The sequence below is a fragment of the Scardinius erythrophthalmus genome, assembly GCF_964197995.2.
Source record: "Scardinius erythrophthalmus genome assembly, chromosome: 9".
NCBI classification, from domain to species: domain Eukaryota; kingdom Metazoa; phylum Chordata; class Actinopteri; order Cypriniformes; family Leuciscidae; genus Scardinius; species Scardinius erythrophthalmus.
Genome location: NC_138229.1, coordinates 43,895,855 through 43,912,914, shown reverse-complemented (window position 1 = coordinate 43,912,914; position 17,060 = coordinate 43,895,855). Strand labels below are relative to the sequence as shown.

Genomic DNA, 17,060 nt, shown 5'->3' with positions numbered 1-17,060 from the left:
ACACAGGGATCTAAATAAAACCGTGTTTTTGGGAGCTCAGTGCCCTGTATCAGCCGTCTCTCACCCTAAAGAGTTTCTCAGTCCGCTGAGCTCCAGAACGGTGATGTACAGCACCACCAGCAGCAGTAACAGGATCATTTTGGGCAGCCAGGACACTCGCAGGAACAGCGCCATGGTCAGCGTGCCCACTATGCAGGAGAGGAAGGCGTACTGGGCGCCCTCACACGGGAGCTCGGCCATGGTGCGGTTCAGCCCTCCGGCCGGGTCAATGATCACGATGGAGCGCGTGGAGTTAGCGGACCAAAGCCATGGCAAACAACTTACCTGAGGGAGAGAGAGAGAGAGAGAGAGAGAGAGAGAGAGAGAGAGAGAGAGAGAGAGAGAGAGAGAGAGCGAGAGCGAGAGCGAGAGCGAGAGAGAGAGAGAGAGAGAGAGAGAGAGAGAGAGAGAGAGAGAGAGAGAGAGAGAGAGAGATTGATGATACTACACATGGCTTCTTTACAGTATTGGAATAGTGGGACTATTGGTGAGATGCTCAGAATGATGATTTACCACACTGGCCTGAGCCACAGCGTATATTAAGAGCACTATGAACACACATAGAACGGTCCGGATCTGTATGGTGAGGCACCCTGGAAAACACTGAGACAGACAGACAGAGATTAGAGAAGACTTGCATGGTGGAAGATCAGTTGACGAAATATGAACAAGTAAATCTACTTAATTCTATGGTCAAATATCTTCATCTGTGTTCAAGATTAACTGTAGTTCGTATGGGTTTATGAGTAAATTATGACAGAATTTAGATGTTTGGGTGAACTAACCCTTTAATGCAATTTTATATAGCAACCTTTTCAAACTTTTACTGCAATGCTGCTAAGAAAATCTTAATATTTACACACATTTTAAAAAATATATATGTATTTGAAAAGCTTATGACAGTCTTGGACCTGAACATGAAACTAGTACGATATAGCTGGCCCGGGCGAGTGGGTTTCTTACTTGAACTCTCGTGATGTGCAGGTACATGATACACACGACTAGAAAACATATGCAGAAGACCAGCAACACCAGCACAACAGTCCCCCTGAGAGACACAGACACAACAAAACATGAAAAATAATAATACTAGTCAATGCACAGAAGAACTGACAGTGTTATTTATATCAAGTTCAGCACAGATACTTCTTCTAATGACACCAACCTCAGTTTACAGTCATTAGTTAAGTATTGTGAAACAGAGAAAAATGGTATTGATATTCCGACGCATATATCGTGATTTAAAGGGGAGCGTGCAAACCCTACTGTCTGAGTCTGATCACTTCATTTCATTACAGAGCTGCAAGAATACAATACACACAACAGATCACATTAAAGTGCAGCTTAAAATATGAAGTTGTGAAGAGTTTGACAATTTCACTGAGAATCATCAGTTTTAATCATCAAGCCATGTGTGTTTAGTTATTGTGCAAATTGTAGACAATTGTACTTACACATGCCACAAAACACATGCAGTTTGTTTATATAATACATACAAATCTGATGTGAACTAATTGTTCAGAGATCTGACTTATTGTTTAGAGAAAAAAACTGAGAACTGAGCCAGAGCGATTGAGAGAAACTAATCGTTGAGATTGGTTTTCACTGGAATCACAACCCCGTCAGCCTGAAGGGGGCGTCCTCGTACTACTGACCATGGAGAGCATTTCTCTGTCACAACAATAACTCTGTGGCTGAGTGAAACCCTGCTGTACGTACTGTGGTATGATGAGAAGGTAGAGGACGCCGAACAGAGCAGCAAGGACGAGAGACAGAACGACAGCGCCAGTGAAGTACTCGTCATTCAGCTGATGATACTAAAGACACACATCACACTGTCAATGCCTTATTCACAGAGCACTTGCTTACACATGGTCAGAAACAGAAGAGAAATGCTGAGCAGTTACAGCAGCTCAAATGCACATAATTCAACCGAAATCCACGTTCATGGCCGAGGTTACGCCATGTCCTAGCCAGACACAGCACTGCGACGTGATAAAAGGCTTATTTTTTGAAAAGGCACAGTTTTTGTCTTAACCAGCCACAACAGTGATGTGTGACGATTCTATATTAGCAATGCTTTCTATTTCTGTAACTTCACGGCTGGCACAACAACATACAAAATATGATAATGATAATCTCAGGTACTGATTATGTGCTTTATTTAATGTTAACAGTGTCTAATGTGAGTTTGAATATCATTTATGGCCATACTGAAAGCAATAATGGATAATTCACCTCAGATCTTGAGAATAAATTAAAGGAAATAAGAACATCTGAACTGTTACAAGTGTATTCAAGAGTACTCTAAGACAAAGATGGTTTCGGTCTCTCAGTATGTATTTTTAATCATGTGAAAATGCTGTAAAATTTATGAATTTGATGTGCCTCCGCCCACACACTCTTCTGATTGGCTGTGATTTGTGAGTGATTACAGTGGACAGACAAACTCCTTGTTGTTGGAATCATATCGCTTCACGTCTGGTTTGGACACATTAGTGAAATTTTGGCGAAATGTCACGGGCAATAAAAGTCCATTGTCTATTTTCAATAGAGTAGCGATGCATGAAGCACAGCTCACACTGAAGTCACTTTCAAACCAATCAGCTTTCTGTTGGTCAGTGCTGTGAATCCTTGACAACTTCAACCAGTTGTGAAACCTACTTTCACGAAATCACATTAAATATAATTAAATAGAGTAAAGGTTATGCGTACTGCCCGAGGGGAGGACTCCAAGCTCGGAATTTTGGCCCCCCATCCCAGGTTGGGATAGGAATAGTTAGAAGTGAGGAGATGGGGTGGTGGAGGGATGCTGGAAAACTGTTGTAGGACAGAGGCAAGTCTGCTGTATATATACAGTACCTCCTGATGCTGATTGAGTTTACTGGATGAGCTCCTCCCATGCTAATTAGGTTAATCATCTGAACGTGCTCTTCCCAAACTTTGTTAATAAAAAAAGATTTGGTAAATATTTCACCCTTTCTATTGAAATAACTGGATTTCACCAGTAAAAATTTGCCGAATAACAGTAAATGTGACCGCATCCAACCGTGCGTCTGCAGCAGACTTCATTCAGTCCCCTAGAACTGTTTAACCTCGGTACACGACACAGTGATGACTGATGACACGTGTTAATGAAGTGTTTATGGCTCTCACCCGGTGCTCTCTTTCAGAGTCTCTGTACATGAGCGTGAGGTAGTTCAGGTCAGCCGTGTCGGACTCCGTCTGCCGGGCCTCGATCAGACGGCTGATGTAGCGGTTGACGCGTGTCCCCGGGCTGCTCTGCGCGGCGTTGGCCGCCGTCGATGTGCGGTTCCTTAGCTTCTCCGGTGCAGAGCGGAGAACCCTCCTCTGCCAACGGACGATCACATCATGAAGCTGTGAAGCCTTTATCAGACTGTCAGTCCAAATCTGATTTTTGTGCATATCCGATTGGAATCCAATCATATATATGTGGCAAAAAAAATCACATTTTGGGCCAGATTAACTAAACAGGGCAAATAAGCGTAATGATGGGATGGGAGAGGAAACTTCTGCGGGTGAATCTACTGACAAGGCGCAAATTAAAGAACACAGTCGCAGCAGCTCATTTCCATAATGGCCAATGCAATCTAGAGCAGCTAGTGATCTACTAACAACACAGTCACAGCGAATTAAAAATAACGTGGCTTGGCAAATTATATATTCAGATAGCGTCTTCCTCTGGCATTCCAAATAAATGAAGACGAGTGGAGAAGATTCTCTCCCTTCTGTCACACGCTGTCTGTTCCCTGTGGTTCCCCCTCCTACAACAACTATCTCAGCATGTCAAGCACTAAATGGGTTAACACATGCTTTTTCTGGGCATTAAATAATGATGAAAAAATTCCGCAAATACCAGTAAGTTGACTAGCGAGCGCAAACCTTGCATGATTCATACTCTCCTCCCATACATTTTGCATCTGAAAGGGAATTTCCTACAAATGCAAATGAAATAAGGTCAGCCGCAAAAATAACTGTGTCCATGCCTTTTCACCGCTCATTTTTCACTGCGCGTCTTTAGTAAATCCTGACAGTAGTTTTTTAATACCAAAAGAGGTGCTGCATTGACGCTTTTTGTTAGTAAATCTGGCCCTAAATACAATTTTTACAAATCCATTTCAGCCTACATTCATATGTGGTTTGAAATCTTTTTCACATTCATTCCACATTAATGGGCATCCAATTCAGTCCTGACTGCTTTAATACGATTTTGCGTAGCTTATCTGCCAATTTATGACACCAACTACAATTTAAACATGACAGATGTTGTAGGAAACATGCTGAAAGGCATTGCAGAATGTCTCAGGTTATGACTGTAACCCTGGTTCCCTAAGAAGGGGAAATGGGACGCTATGGGGAATCCCTTCAGTGTGACCGGTGTCTGAACCAAAGATGCCAATCTATTGGTCAAAAGCACTCTATGACATGAGCGAAGTGCCTGCGAGTATTAGAGGGCGCCTGCAAAATATGTCATCAACTCTTTTGTCTGAAGGAGACGTACAGGCAACCTGATGCATAGCAACGATACTTCCATGAGGTCCTGCCTCCTCTTCTTAGCAGCGCAGCGCAACGCTTCTGCCCCATGCTCCTTGGAGGCGAGGGGATATGAGCAGCCATGCTAACCTTCTGTTCCTGTCTCCAGGAATCTCCCGGAGATGGGCCAGAAGGCTTAGAGGAGGCAGAGGGTCAGGACTCAGCTTTATGTGGGATAAATCACCTAAAGGCGGCAGGCCTCGCCTCCTTGAAACTCTTGACAACCATCTCAACGGAGCTGCCAAAGAGACCCAAATGTGTGTCCAGGAGAAATGTTGGATCTTTCTCCTTAATCCCCAAGAGGTTTAACCAGAGCTACCGCTCTGTAACCACCAAGGCCGCCACAGAACGGGTAATGGCCGTGGCAGTCTGTTTGGTGGCTTTAAGTGTCCGTTCCATGGTCCAGCGCAGTTCGGCCACCGCCTCAGGAGAGAACCTATGTCCCTGATTCAAGTCCGTGAGCAGGTCAGCCTGGTATGCCTGCAACAACGCCATGATGTACAGAGCACCACCGGCCTGGCCCACTGCCACATACGCCTTCTCCACAAGCTGCGAGATGGTTTGGCACAGCTTTGAAGGCAAGGCCGGAGCCTTAAGTGAAGACGCCTCACCCTGTGAAAGATAAACCACTAGTGGTTCCTTCATAGGGGGCATCTTCACATATCGCGCTCGCCCCATAGCTCAAATGCTGGAAAGGAAAGACATGAATATGGTTTCTTCCAAGACTTCTCTACCTCACAATGAAGGTCTGGAAGAAATGTAAGGCTCATGGGGGAAGGACATTCATGGCTCACTAGGAAGCACTTGTCCAAATGACCACGAACAACTTCCTGTTCCTCACGTGACCAGGGCAGACATAACCTGTGAGTGGTGTGGACCATTCTATCCAATAGTTCCCCATTTGCAGGGCTGGTGGGTGAACCAGACTCAGCCGAAACATCATCACACGGTTCTCCAATCACATCCAGTTTGCTTTCTGCAAACGTGCTCCAAAATCAAGTAGATCGCTTGGACTCGCCTGAGGAGATATTTAAATATTTACTACTTCCCTGAATTCCTCAGCCAGCTCAACTTACAAACCCCCATGACTGTAGCTGCCACGCTGCCTTAGCAAACCCATGAGGCACAGGCCAAATATTGTCCCTCCCCCTTTGAAAAGAGAGACAAACGCGATCAGAGCTTCCTTAACATAAACTTGTCACAGTGGGCACATCCAGCTCTTTCTGGAGCTGCACATGTATGCTCCAGGTTGAGACAGATAACGCAGAGCTCTCCTCTGGTGTAAAGCACCTACATGGAGGAAGACACTGACGAATGACTCTTAGATCCACTCATGATGTCATAGACTGGCGTCAGCCAATAGATTGGCATATTCGGTACACGTGTTCAGACACCTGGCACTCTGAGGGCGTTCCCCACAACGACAACTCCAGACACTGTGTCGACGTTCCACTTCAAAAGGCAAACAAGGTTTTGGGTCCCACTTTATAATATGTGTCTTTAACTACTAATTGTTTTGAACTTATGTTCTTATATTGTTGATGTTGCATTGAAAACACTTGTGCTGCTATTGAGGTGGGATACGAGTAAGGTTAAGAGGTTTGGTGGTATGGGTCGGTTTAAGGGTGGATTAAGGCTACATCTACATTTATCCGGATACATTTGAAAACAGCGATTTCGTTTAAAAAACGCTCTATGTCCACAATAGCATTTTTTAAAAGTTTCTCATCCGTCAGAAAATGCTAAATTCACCTTACTGCGCATGCATAAACCCTCACAAAAGCTCACTGAGATGATATGGATGGAAAAATAAATAATAAAGTTATGACGCAATTCCTCTGACAGGATCATTTTATTTAGCAAAATACTGTATCTCAGCATTCACTGATGCGTCCAGGTCGCACTCAACTGCTCTCATGTTTTACCGCAGGACAGCAAATGCGAGAACATTTTCAGTCATCTTTGCAGGACTGTGATATAAAAAGTGTGCAAAGTAACATATTTTAGCAACTGTGTAAAAGTGCACAGCACATAACAGGCACAATACCGGAATAAACATGAATATCTATTGGTACACTATGCGTCACATGATTAAACATGCATCATCGTTTTCAAATACCTCCATTTTGACAGTCCACATTGCAACGCGGAAACGCCATTTTCAAATTTATCAATTTTGGAGAGCGTTTTCAAAAATAAAAACGCCGTCTTAGTATGGATGGAAGGCCAAAACGGAGAGAAAAAGATGCGTTTTCAAACGTATTAGTGTGGACAAGGCCTAAGAGACTTGCAATTAATTACAGCTGTAGGTAATTATTTGCAAGCATTTTTAAATATAAGTACAATGTAAAGCAAGCATGTACAATATAAGTGCATTGTATCAAATGATTCATTCAAATGTTTGTACATAGTAGTTAAGGGATAGTTCAACTATAAAATGAGAATTCTGTCATCCTTTATTCATCATCAATTTGTTCCAAACCTTTAAGAATTTCCTTCTGCTGATGAACACAAAAGGAGATATTTTGAAGAATGTCAATAACCAAACAGTTGATGGGACCCACTAACTTCCCTAGTATTTTTTTTATTATTTTTTTCATTCTATGGAAGTCAATGGGGCCCTGGGTCTGTTTGGTTACCCGTATTCTTCAGAATATCTTCTCTTTCAGCATGAGAAAGAAATTCATAAAGGGTTGGAACAACTTGAGGGTGAGTAAATGATGACAGAATTTTATTTTTTTAGTTGAACTACCCCTTTAAAGACACTTCACACTGTATAAAATGGGTCCAGTTATGTTGCTGCGAGTGAAAAGGTCGAGTGAAATAATACAATATACTGCTAGTCAGCCTGGTCTACACGTGCTGGTGTTGTTTTTGGTATAGGCATACCAACGCAATGTCATTATCATGTGCCACAGGACACACAAATCCGATCAGAACAGCTGTGATACACAGCGTGGACAGTCAATAATTTAGATCATATTCAAAATGTATGAACAAATAATGGGATTTGGACTGAAAGTGTGAACGTAGCTGGAGATTGACAGCAGCTGGGATGATCTGAACAGCTGTGTGATGTCCAGATCAAGACAACACACACCAGCTGCTTTACATCATTACCATCAGACACTGTTTGTCTTGGGAAAAAAATACATTAATTTTACATTCATCACACACAAAGAGCAGTGTGTCCTCCTTTAAACAGACATACCTTGTCCCCGTCCTCACAGTTCATGACGTTGGAGAAGGGAATCTCAGCCTTGAACATCTTGCGGCAGTGCATGAGCTGCACTAGTAAGTAACACACGGTCTTGAACTTCATCTTTTTGGCAGGTTTGATGTCTGATAGGATCAGACCAGGAAAAATCTGAAAAAACACACACAAATACTAGTGAGTAGATCCCATCCCATATTCACACGTTATATGAACACGTTAATACATGTGATATGAAAATCAACAGATATAGACCTCAGGGACCGTCCATATGAAACGTGAGCTAAATGTAATGCTACGCCTGGTGCAATAAGTGTCAAAAAGTTACAGAAGTAAATAGTTTTTTTAAAACTAAAATTAAAAAATTGAATTAAAAAAATAAAAATAAGTTTAGCAAAGTTGTTTTTTTTTCACATTTTTTTTCATCATAAATATACATTTTACACATAATGTCACCATAATATCACAAAACAGTGGCCAAATATGTAACCTTGAGTCTCAGACTTTTCTAACAATATGTTTCAAAAGACTAGGAATTAGAAAAAGAAATTTGTAAAATTTTGGAAATGTTGTAAAATATGAAACATGACTCCGCCCACTAGGGGGAGGAGCCTGTTAAACGTTTTTTAAGTACCGTTTCCATGGTAACACAATTCCCCATTTTTAAAACGGGTTTCACAGAATGAATTTTTAGTGTTTCAGCTTTCAAATGATACCTAATTTATGAAGATTACTAAAATATGTGACGGGCAAAAAGGCAATAGAAAAGCAGGACACTGATCGTTGTTGTCATATTTGTAGTTTGTTGAGGATTGAGATCATATTCTATGGTATGAATAAGCACACACACACCTTCCTGCGGTGAGATGGCACTATGAAGAAGGTCTCGATGTCGTGTTTGAGCAGGAACTCGTGTCTCTCGCGGCCGTTCCCCGGCTCCACCTCATAATCTCCATTCAGACACTCCAGTGTAGCGCGTGTGATGTGCACCTTCCTGCGAACCAATCACACGAGAGGACAACAGTCCTAAAACTGTCCAAAGCAACACATCAGGCCTGACTCTGGGAGACGGGAGCTGGTTGAGATGCTCACCCCGGCAGTCCGCCAGCCTCCATCATGTTGGCCAGCGTCACGTCATTGGACCACACGTCGTACTGCCACTTCCTGAGGCCCAGCACGCCACAGAGCACGCGTCCCGTGTGCAGACCCACACGCATGTTCAGATCCACCTCTGTCGCCTCAGCCACCGACCTGACGGCACAATCACAGTCTTAACGACTCTGAGCTTTCATCTAGACGTCATCTATAATCACTAATAGCACAAAGTTAAAACCATGATTCAAATGAAATGTGGTTTAATCAGACATTACCAGTCAAAAATCAGTTAAGATTTGATATGCTTTTTGAAAGTTGTCTCTTATTCTCACCAAGGCTGGGTTAAATCGATCAAAAATACATTGAAAACTAGTCTAGCTATCTCCAGACCAAGCTCAATCTTTAAACATTTGAACATTAGTCTGGGGAGTCTGCTCTGTGTTTTCTACTGCACAAGAGGCGGGATCAACGGGCGTAGTTCAAATGACTCTGTACGCAGTTGGATAGTCCTTCAACCAATCAGACCAACGATCCGGGTGACGTACTTTGCAATGAAAACTCCAGGCAGGAAACGTGTTAACAAGCGTGTTGGTTTGGAGCATTGATCAGCGGTTTATAAGCAGGAATGGCATCCAGGGATTTCTGAATCATGAAAGTGAGTGGTACTTACACCCACTCGAGTGATTTGTTTGCTAAACTAAAGAAGCCATTGAGCATGGTCGAGAGGTTAAAAGGAATTGGATTGGATTAAACCCGCCGATAGAGCGTCAGGTGGTTAAGCCAGTTTGTGATTGGTTCCCGCAGATTTGTAACGGAAGCAGGATAGAGGAATGTACAGGTTTCCAGGGCGGGATCAGATCGGGCTGGGTTTACCCTGTCTACGTGAAAACAGTAATATTGTGAAATATTATTACAATTTAAAATAACTTGTTCTCTATGTAAAATTTTTTTTTAAAGAGCCCTTATTATGCTTTTTTGGATATTAACGTCACGGTAGGCAGAGATGAGATAGTGCAGGATCTACTTGCAGCAGTTATGATTTATTAACAAACTGGTTCTCAGGATACTTGGCTTTCAAAAACTATGTTACTCCATTTTTGATTCAATTATTACAGCCTTTGTGAGCAGAAGAAACTTCTCTTTATATATATTGTAGTGTGTGTGTGTGTGTGTGTGTGTGTGTGTGTGCGTGTGTGTGTGTGTGTGTGTGTGTGTGTGTGTGTGTGTGTGTGTGTGTGTGTGTGTGTGTGTGTGTGTGTGTGTGTGTGTGTGTGTGTACTTGTACAACTCTCTTTGTGAGGACCAGTTTGAGTTTTAGACCATTGGAGTGAGGACAAAGAGAGTAAAGTGAGGACATGTTGGCCGGTCCTCAGTTCCTGAGAGCCTTTAAAGGCCTGTTTGAGTCAAGACTTGGTTTTAGGGATCAGGTTATAGTGAGGTTAAGGGTCGGTTTAGGGTCAGGGGAGGGTTAGGCACTTAGTTGTGATGGGTAAGGTTAGGGTAAGCGGCTCAAGATTGCATTGTGTCAATGAATGTCCTCATAAAGATAGATGTACAAGAGTGTGTGTGTGTGTGTGTGTGTGTGTGTGTGTGTGTGTGTGTGTGTGTGTGTGTGTGTGTGTGTGTGTCTCACTGTTGACCAGCAGGTGGTGCTGTCATCAAACTGATGGTGCTGACAGCAGACACTCACAGGAACACACACTGTATAAAGGCTTGTGTGAAGTTGCAGAGATTCAGATCAGATCATGTTGGCGTCTTGCATCACATTAGTTGTGGGTTAGATGAGAATAGTTCAGTATATCAGAACAGTTCTAAATAAGGTGTGCAAAGAGCAAAGCTGGATGATAAAGTAACACCTACTTCGGCCAAGGGATGTTTAATTTATTACAAGGCACGTTTTCTAAAAAGCCTTTATTAAACCAGATTCTTCAGATAAGCTTTTTTTCCTGTGTTTCACAGAAGAAAGAAAATCATACAGGTTTGAAATGACATGGGTAAGTTTCCAGCTGATGTTCATATTAATTTATGAAAACGTTATTTTTGAATGTTCTCTGAATGTTCAAAATGTCCAGTTTTTTTTTAAACTGGTTAAATGAACGTTAATGGAACATTCCATTTATCATTCTTCAAACATTAAGGGAACATTACTTTTGAATGTTCTCTAAACATTCTGAAAGTAGAAACATTTAAATACTAAAATGTTTCAGTTTTTTTTTTCCATGGACAATGTACGTTTTTCGTTTTCAATGTATACGTTTGCTAATGTTTTGAGAACGTTATTAAAGACCAGTTAACTTTCTATTACAGTTACTGGAAGAACATTTGTTCATACTGTAACTTTGAGAGAACCTTTCCAGAACGTTCCCTGTCAGCTGGTAAATGATTTTTGAGTTATGCGGCAAAAAAACTCAAATCCAACCAGTGTTCCCATGATGCTCATGTCATGTTGCTGAAGTTTTATTTGAAAAGCTCGGAGGGTTTCAAAGATCACGTCACATCTGATGTGCTCGTCAAAATACACAAGAACAGTTTGATGTGTCAAAAAGCTCTTTGTCCACCCTGCATGATCTGATGATGATGATGATGATGATATGAGCCAAATTTGATGAAGATTCAATCATCATAACTACGTTGCAGAGAATTCATAATCATAATTGCAACTGTACCTGTAAGATATGAGTAAACAATCCTCTGGAGACTGACTGTGCGAGCAGAGCACAGTGTGTTCTGGGCGCCGGGTGTTTGATTTATGGCCCTGCTGCCCTTGAACAGGAGGCTTCAGCACACACACACACACACACACACACACACACACTCACGTGATGGTGTCGATCATGTCCAGGCCCATCTCCACGCAGCAGTGAGCGTGGTCAGTTTTGGGCTGAGTCAGTCCAGACACACAGTAGTAGCAGTCGCCCAGAATCTTGATGCGCCGGCAGTGGTTCTCCTGCAGATCAACACAGGGAAGCAGAGCCGTGAGGCTGGAGCTCAACATGGACCCGTTTCACAGCACTCGCCTCAGACAACATGACAAATGCATGATTTAGCTGCGACTGATCTCAGGATAAATGTATATTCACTTTGACAGGGAACGTTCTTAGAGCTTTAGCTGATGTTCTGGCAAGGTTCTCTCATAACATTCAAAGTTATCTGGTCTTTAATAATGTTCTCAAAATATCAGCACATAATCATCATTCATTGAGCATTGTTTCTGAAATGTTTCAGTTGGATGTTCATCTAATGTTTTTGTTTAAATGTATCTACTTGTTTCAGAACGTTCAGAGAACATTCCAAAGTAACGTTCCAATAATGTTTGAAGAATGATGAAGGTTCCCTTGACGATCATCGAGTGGGTCGAGTGGGTCGAGTGGGCATCTGCGTCTGCTGGCGCTCCAGTCCTGGGTTTCTTGTCCCGGGCTCATCTAAATGTAGTCGTTTGACACAGTTCCAGGTGACTGTGAATCAGTGAAGCTGTTTCTCTCATTCACACCATGTCTGGAGCTTGTTGATTATAACGGAAGTGTTCTGGCGCTGTTGTTTCTTACTCTGATTGTGTTTATTAGGTGTTACACATTAAAATCAAGTTCCAAATAAGTGTTTTTCACTTTGACTCTACAGCTCTATGTGTTTCCATTTTTAGACTTGCATTTTATATTAGGCGTCTTTATAGTTACATAAAAAAAAACAGTTATGCAGAATGTAGTTATTGTGTTGTATTGTAAAGCACTCGTGCTGCTACTGAGGTGGAGACGGGCGAGTTCAGGACAGGTTTGCTGGGATGGGAAGGTTTAAGGGTGGGCTCCAGTGTAATGAAATTACAGAAATTAATCACAGCTGTAATTACATGAAGGCATTTTTAAATATAAGTAAAATTGCTGTTTCCCAACACATCAAATCACATGCGGTATGGAAATTTAACAATGAGACAGAAGAATAAATTAATACGAGTAATTAATGAGGCAAATATGATTACCGGCCAAAAACAGAAAACAGTGTTAAAGAGGAATTTCTGTCCAGTAAATCTGAACAGACAATAAAGTCAAACAAACAAACAAGCAAACAATACTATCTGTCCATATTCGTAAATTAGAATAAGAGCGTCCCAAATTGTAGTGTGTTGAAATGAGAATCTCAAAGATACTATTTTTCCGATTAGAATCCGAAGTGCGATCCCTGAACACGCTAACGGCTAATATTAGCCACAACCCATTGTGCGTTGGACGAGGATTCGATTAGAACTACAAACACGAAAGCAGCGTGACTATACGTTAAACTATACGAACATGGCAGATGTGTGAGACCAATGGTTAAGTAGAGCGATTTAGACAAAGGGGTTTGAGTGATTAATGATCAGTATCTAACCTGATGAAGATATATTGATTCAGTGTTATCCTCATTATATTTCTTCTGCAGCTGCATTATGAACTTTTGTAATGATACGTGTGGTTATTAACTTTTAAATGCATCATTATGCAAATTGCAAACACATGAGGAGAGTCTCCGCATGAAAGACCCGCGACTGCAGATCAACGTGTGCAACATTTCTCTCCGAAGCGGTAGGAACATAACGTGGAGGATTTTAACGGTGACGATGATTGACAGGTCAGTTTAAACAGTGACAGTATGCACGTAACTAAAATACGTAAAATAGCTGTCCGTAGTTCGTCCCAAAGCTTGCCTACTCTTCTGCTTCACACTCAAAAGTACTTTTTCTTCACAAAAGCTGTACATACTTTTAGGACGTATACAAGTAGGTGGATTGGGATGCAGCAAATGTAAAAGCATATTCACAAATCAGTGCTAGTTTCAACAATCACAACCTCTAAAATATAAATCAAATGGAGCAAAACAGCTTAACAACTACAGTGATTCAAACCACGTAGCAACGCAACCGTATGGCTATGTGTCCTTCTATGACTGACAGGCCTACACCTGCCGCTCAGCTAATACAGACACACACACGAGGATCAGTAACACACAACATGTCGTGTGTGTTGTATGTATAGTGAGTCTGTCAAGCAGGAATTGGATCCCTTGTTTGCCGGATTAACATGTTTCATTGCACACCCTCCACACAGTGGGAAAAAGATCACATCTTTATTAGCGTTCATCTTCCTCAGATCAGACCAATGTACCGAGACATTTCAAATCACACCAAACAGAAATGTGAAGGTCACTTGCGTGGATGAATAAACTAAGTGACTGTGCAAAAAGATTTCAAACATAAATGTCGTTATATAAAACAAAAATAACCGCTTATCCACAGTTTTACAGACAAACAGTTTTAAAAAACGTTTTGTTAAAAAAAAAAAATAAAAAAAACAGAAAGTGTGTTCAGGTCGAATGTTCTGCAGGAACAAGTTACTGTCACTTTATAGCGTGTAAACGTGAGAGACGTCTTATATGTTATAACCTCTGTACAGTTACTTCTCTCATATATATCAGTAGGAGGAACGGATCGAGGCAGCACGTTTATCTGCTAAACAAAAGCGGATCATTCACAAGGAAATGTACGGAAGCCCTGAACTGCAAGGTGAAAAAAAAATATTATCTTAAACAAAAAGAGACTTTAACATAAAGAGACGGACAGTGTTATTAACAGACCAAACACAGTAAAGATCATACTAATAAAGTATACTATGAACAAAAAAATCTGATGAGCCCAGAATCACTCAACGTGTTTAATTATGTTAAAGCATTGCCGAATAACCTCAAATAAGATCGACTCAGAAAAGACGTCAATAAATGCACGCGTCACCTGTACATCTTCTTTGTTGCATGCGCAAATTATGATCACTAAAACAAAATAAAACATTTTATTCACAAAAAAATGTCTCTATTTGTACAAATTGCAGCACATTCGTTGAATTCTGAATTTTGCACACATAAGTTGAAAGCAATTTGTTTGTTTATAGTAAAACATATCTGCAACATTTATCAAGTTCACAGATAATTGTGCGTGCATTTATTAATCATTACGATACTAAAATCATAATAAAGTATATTACAAAAAAATCAGATGAGTCCAGAATATGAATGCAACGCGTTTAATTTCACATTTAGCATTTTCCTCCCATAGAAAACCATTATAAGAACGCTAATGTGGCTTAATGCATATTAAAATGTCCTCTTATTGTGTGTGTGTGTGTGTGTGGGGGGGGGGGTTACATGTTACAATGTTTACATGGTACAATTTCTGGTAAGCTACGCTTTTTTATTATTTCAATTAAATTAAATTATTGTGATCTGATTTAATATTGACTCATTTGGATAAATATTAGGTAGGCCTACTCAAGATAGGCGTTAATTTTTCTCGAGAAAAAAACAACTCACCAGTAAACATACAGAGAGCCCTATCAGCTGGCAGTATTATTTAAGGTTAAAAATAACTAAATATAATGCGTTTTTTATTATAATAACAACTTTATTTAATGATACAAGTAAAAAATATAATAAATATGTAACGTTACACATATTTAGCAAAATACTCTCTATAGCTCTTTTTTTCTTGCCAACTACGTGCTATAGCCCATATTATGTTCATTAAATGGCTTTCCTGAGGTAAATGTGACATAAATGTTCTCCAGCTGTGTTATTGACCTCTTTACGCTGATAAAAAAAACACTGACTGGTCGATATTATGTATGAGGAATATACATTTCGGTAAGTTAGCCTACTGTATCTTTCAACAGTTTGTGTTTTTTTTACTAGCTAGTAGAGATGATCGGTTCACGTGCGCTAGGGATCTGTCACGTCACATTTACAAACGCCAAAACGGTATTTATTGTTTGAATTTCATAATAAAATTGACAGAATCTGAGAGCTGAGTTTTTTTTATATCATAACTAACCTGCTCTGTCTAGTCTGTCGGTCTCCGTGTCCTCTTTGCTTCGCGATTTTTCTGTGCGTGAGAAAATGGATGTGTGGCGTGAGAGCGTGTGAAAAGTGTCAATTGCCTGTGTCTCACGGTGAATGCGTGAGAGTTGGCAGCTCTGTTCGTCCATCCTCAGGATGCTGCTGCTGTTCTTCTTCGCGCGATTTTTTTTTTATCCCCCAAAACTAGTTCAGCGGAGACTACACCAAACACTGATCCCTAAACCCATAGATATCATATAAAGGCTAGATGTCTTAAGGTGGAGTCACTTCCGGCATCACCGGCGGCCATCTTACCACAGGGCTCTGTGAATTAAGGTGAGTGATCAGCACGCACACAAATACTCGTATCTCGCTGAAATCTTGACGGATTTACAAACGGTTTGGTTTCTTACAAACGTCATTAACGTGGCTATAACGAGAATCCCGGGAAAAACGGGAGGGTTGACAGGTATGACGAGATATTAGGCCTATGTCGAAATAACAAGATATTTATGTCGAAATAATGAGATATTATGTCGAAATAACAAGATATTATGTCGAAATAATGACTTATTATGTCGAAATAATGACTTAATATCTCAAATAATTAGATGTTTGTTTTTTCCGTAGAAATTAAACTGCAAACACATACACAACATAGACAATAACCGACAGTGAACAGATCAAACTCAGGAGTATGCATGGGATAATGATCAACTCAATGAGACACAGGTGAGGAACATAATCAGTAACCAAGGAAACAAATGAGAACATGATGAGGCTTCGTCCGAAATCGCATACTTCCCTACTATATAGTAGGCGAAAAACAATATGTGGCAAAAGAAGAGTCTGAATTCACAGTACTCATAAAAGAGTCAGCAAAAAGTACTCTGATGAGCTTCTTCTTCCGGTGAGATTCTGAAGTGTGCATCTGATGGACACTTTACTATCCCATGAGGCCACGGGAGAGGAGTTATGAATGACAGTGACGCAACTGTCAACGCAAGACGGTGAACTGGTCACATCATAACGGTGGATGTTGTATGTCCAGATTACATTCATACTACATAGACATGGTCGTGAAGTAATTACTTTCTCAAAGTTAGTGCCTACTCAAGAGAGTATGTGACTTCAGACGCAGCCTTAGACACCATGAGCACAAAGGAGACATGTCTAAATGTGTTAGACAATCTGTCACAGCACTTGACAGGGCGAGCCATGCTAAACTGCACTCTTGTGTATTTGTTTGAAAGCACTCTGAAGTGTCTGTGACTGTATAAAGAGTGTTATCAAGTTAATGAGG

General features: G+C 40.9%; 1 protein-coding gene across 1 annotated transcript in view; it reads right to left on the bottom strand.

Annotated features, from left to right (window-relative positions):
• Positions 1 to 17,060, bottom strand: part of adcy1b (adenylate cyclase 1b) — a gene marked incomplete at its 3' end in the record, with an annotated part of 52,755 nt that overhangs the window by 10,230 nt on the left and 25,465 nt on the right. The window contains exons 5-13 of the mRNA XM_081373635.1: positions 11,722 to 11,849; positions 8,900 to 9,058; positions 8,660 to 8,801; positions 7,805 to 7,960; positions 3,196 to 3,390; positions 1,759 to 1,856; positions 1,003 to 1,087; positions 553 to 642; positions 65 to 324 (exon numbers count right to left, since the gene is read on the bottom strand). Of these exons, the coding sequence (XP_081229761.1) occupies positions 65 to 324; positions 553 to 642; positions 1,003 to 1,087; positions 1,759 to 1,856; positions 3,196 to 3,390; positions 7,805 to 7,960; positions 8,660 to 8,801; positions 8,900 to 9,058; positions 11,722 to 11,849 (1,313 nt within the window). The remainder of the gene's footprint in view (positions 1 to 64; positions 325 to 552; positions 643 to 1,002; positions 1,088 to 1,758; positions 1,857 to 3,195; positions 3,391 to 7,804; positions 7,961 to 8,659; positions 8,802 to 8,899; positions 9,059 to 11,721; positions 11,850 to 17,060) is intronic.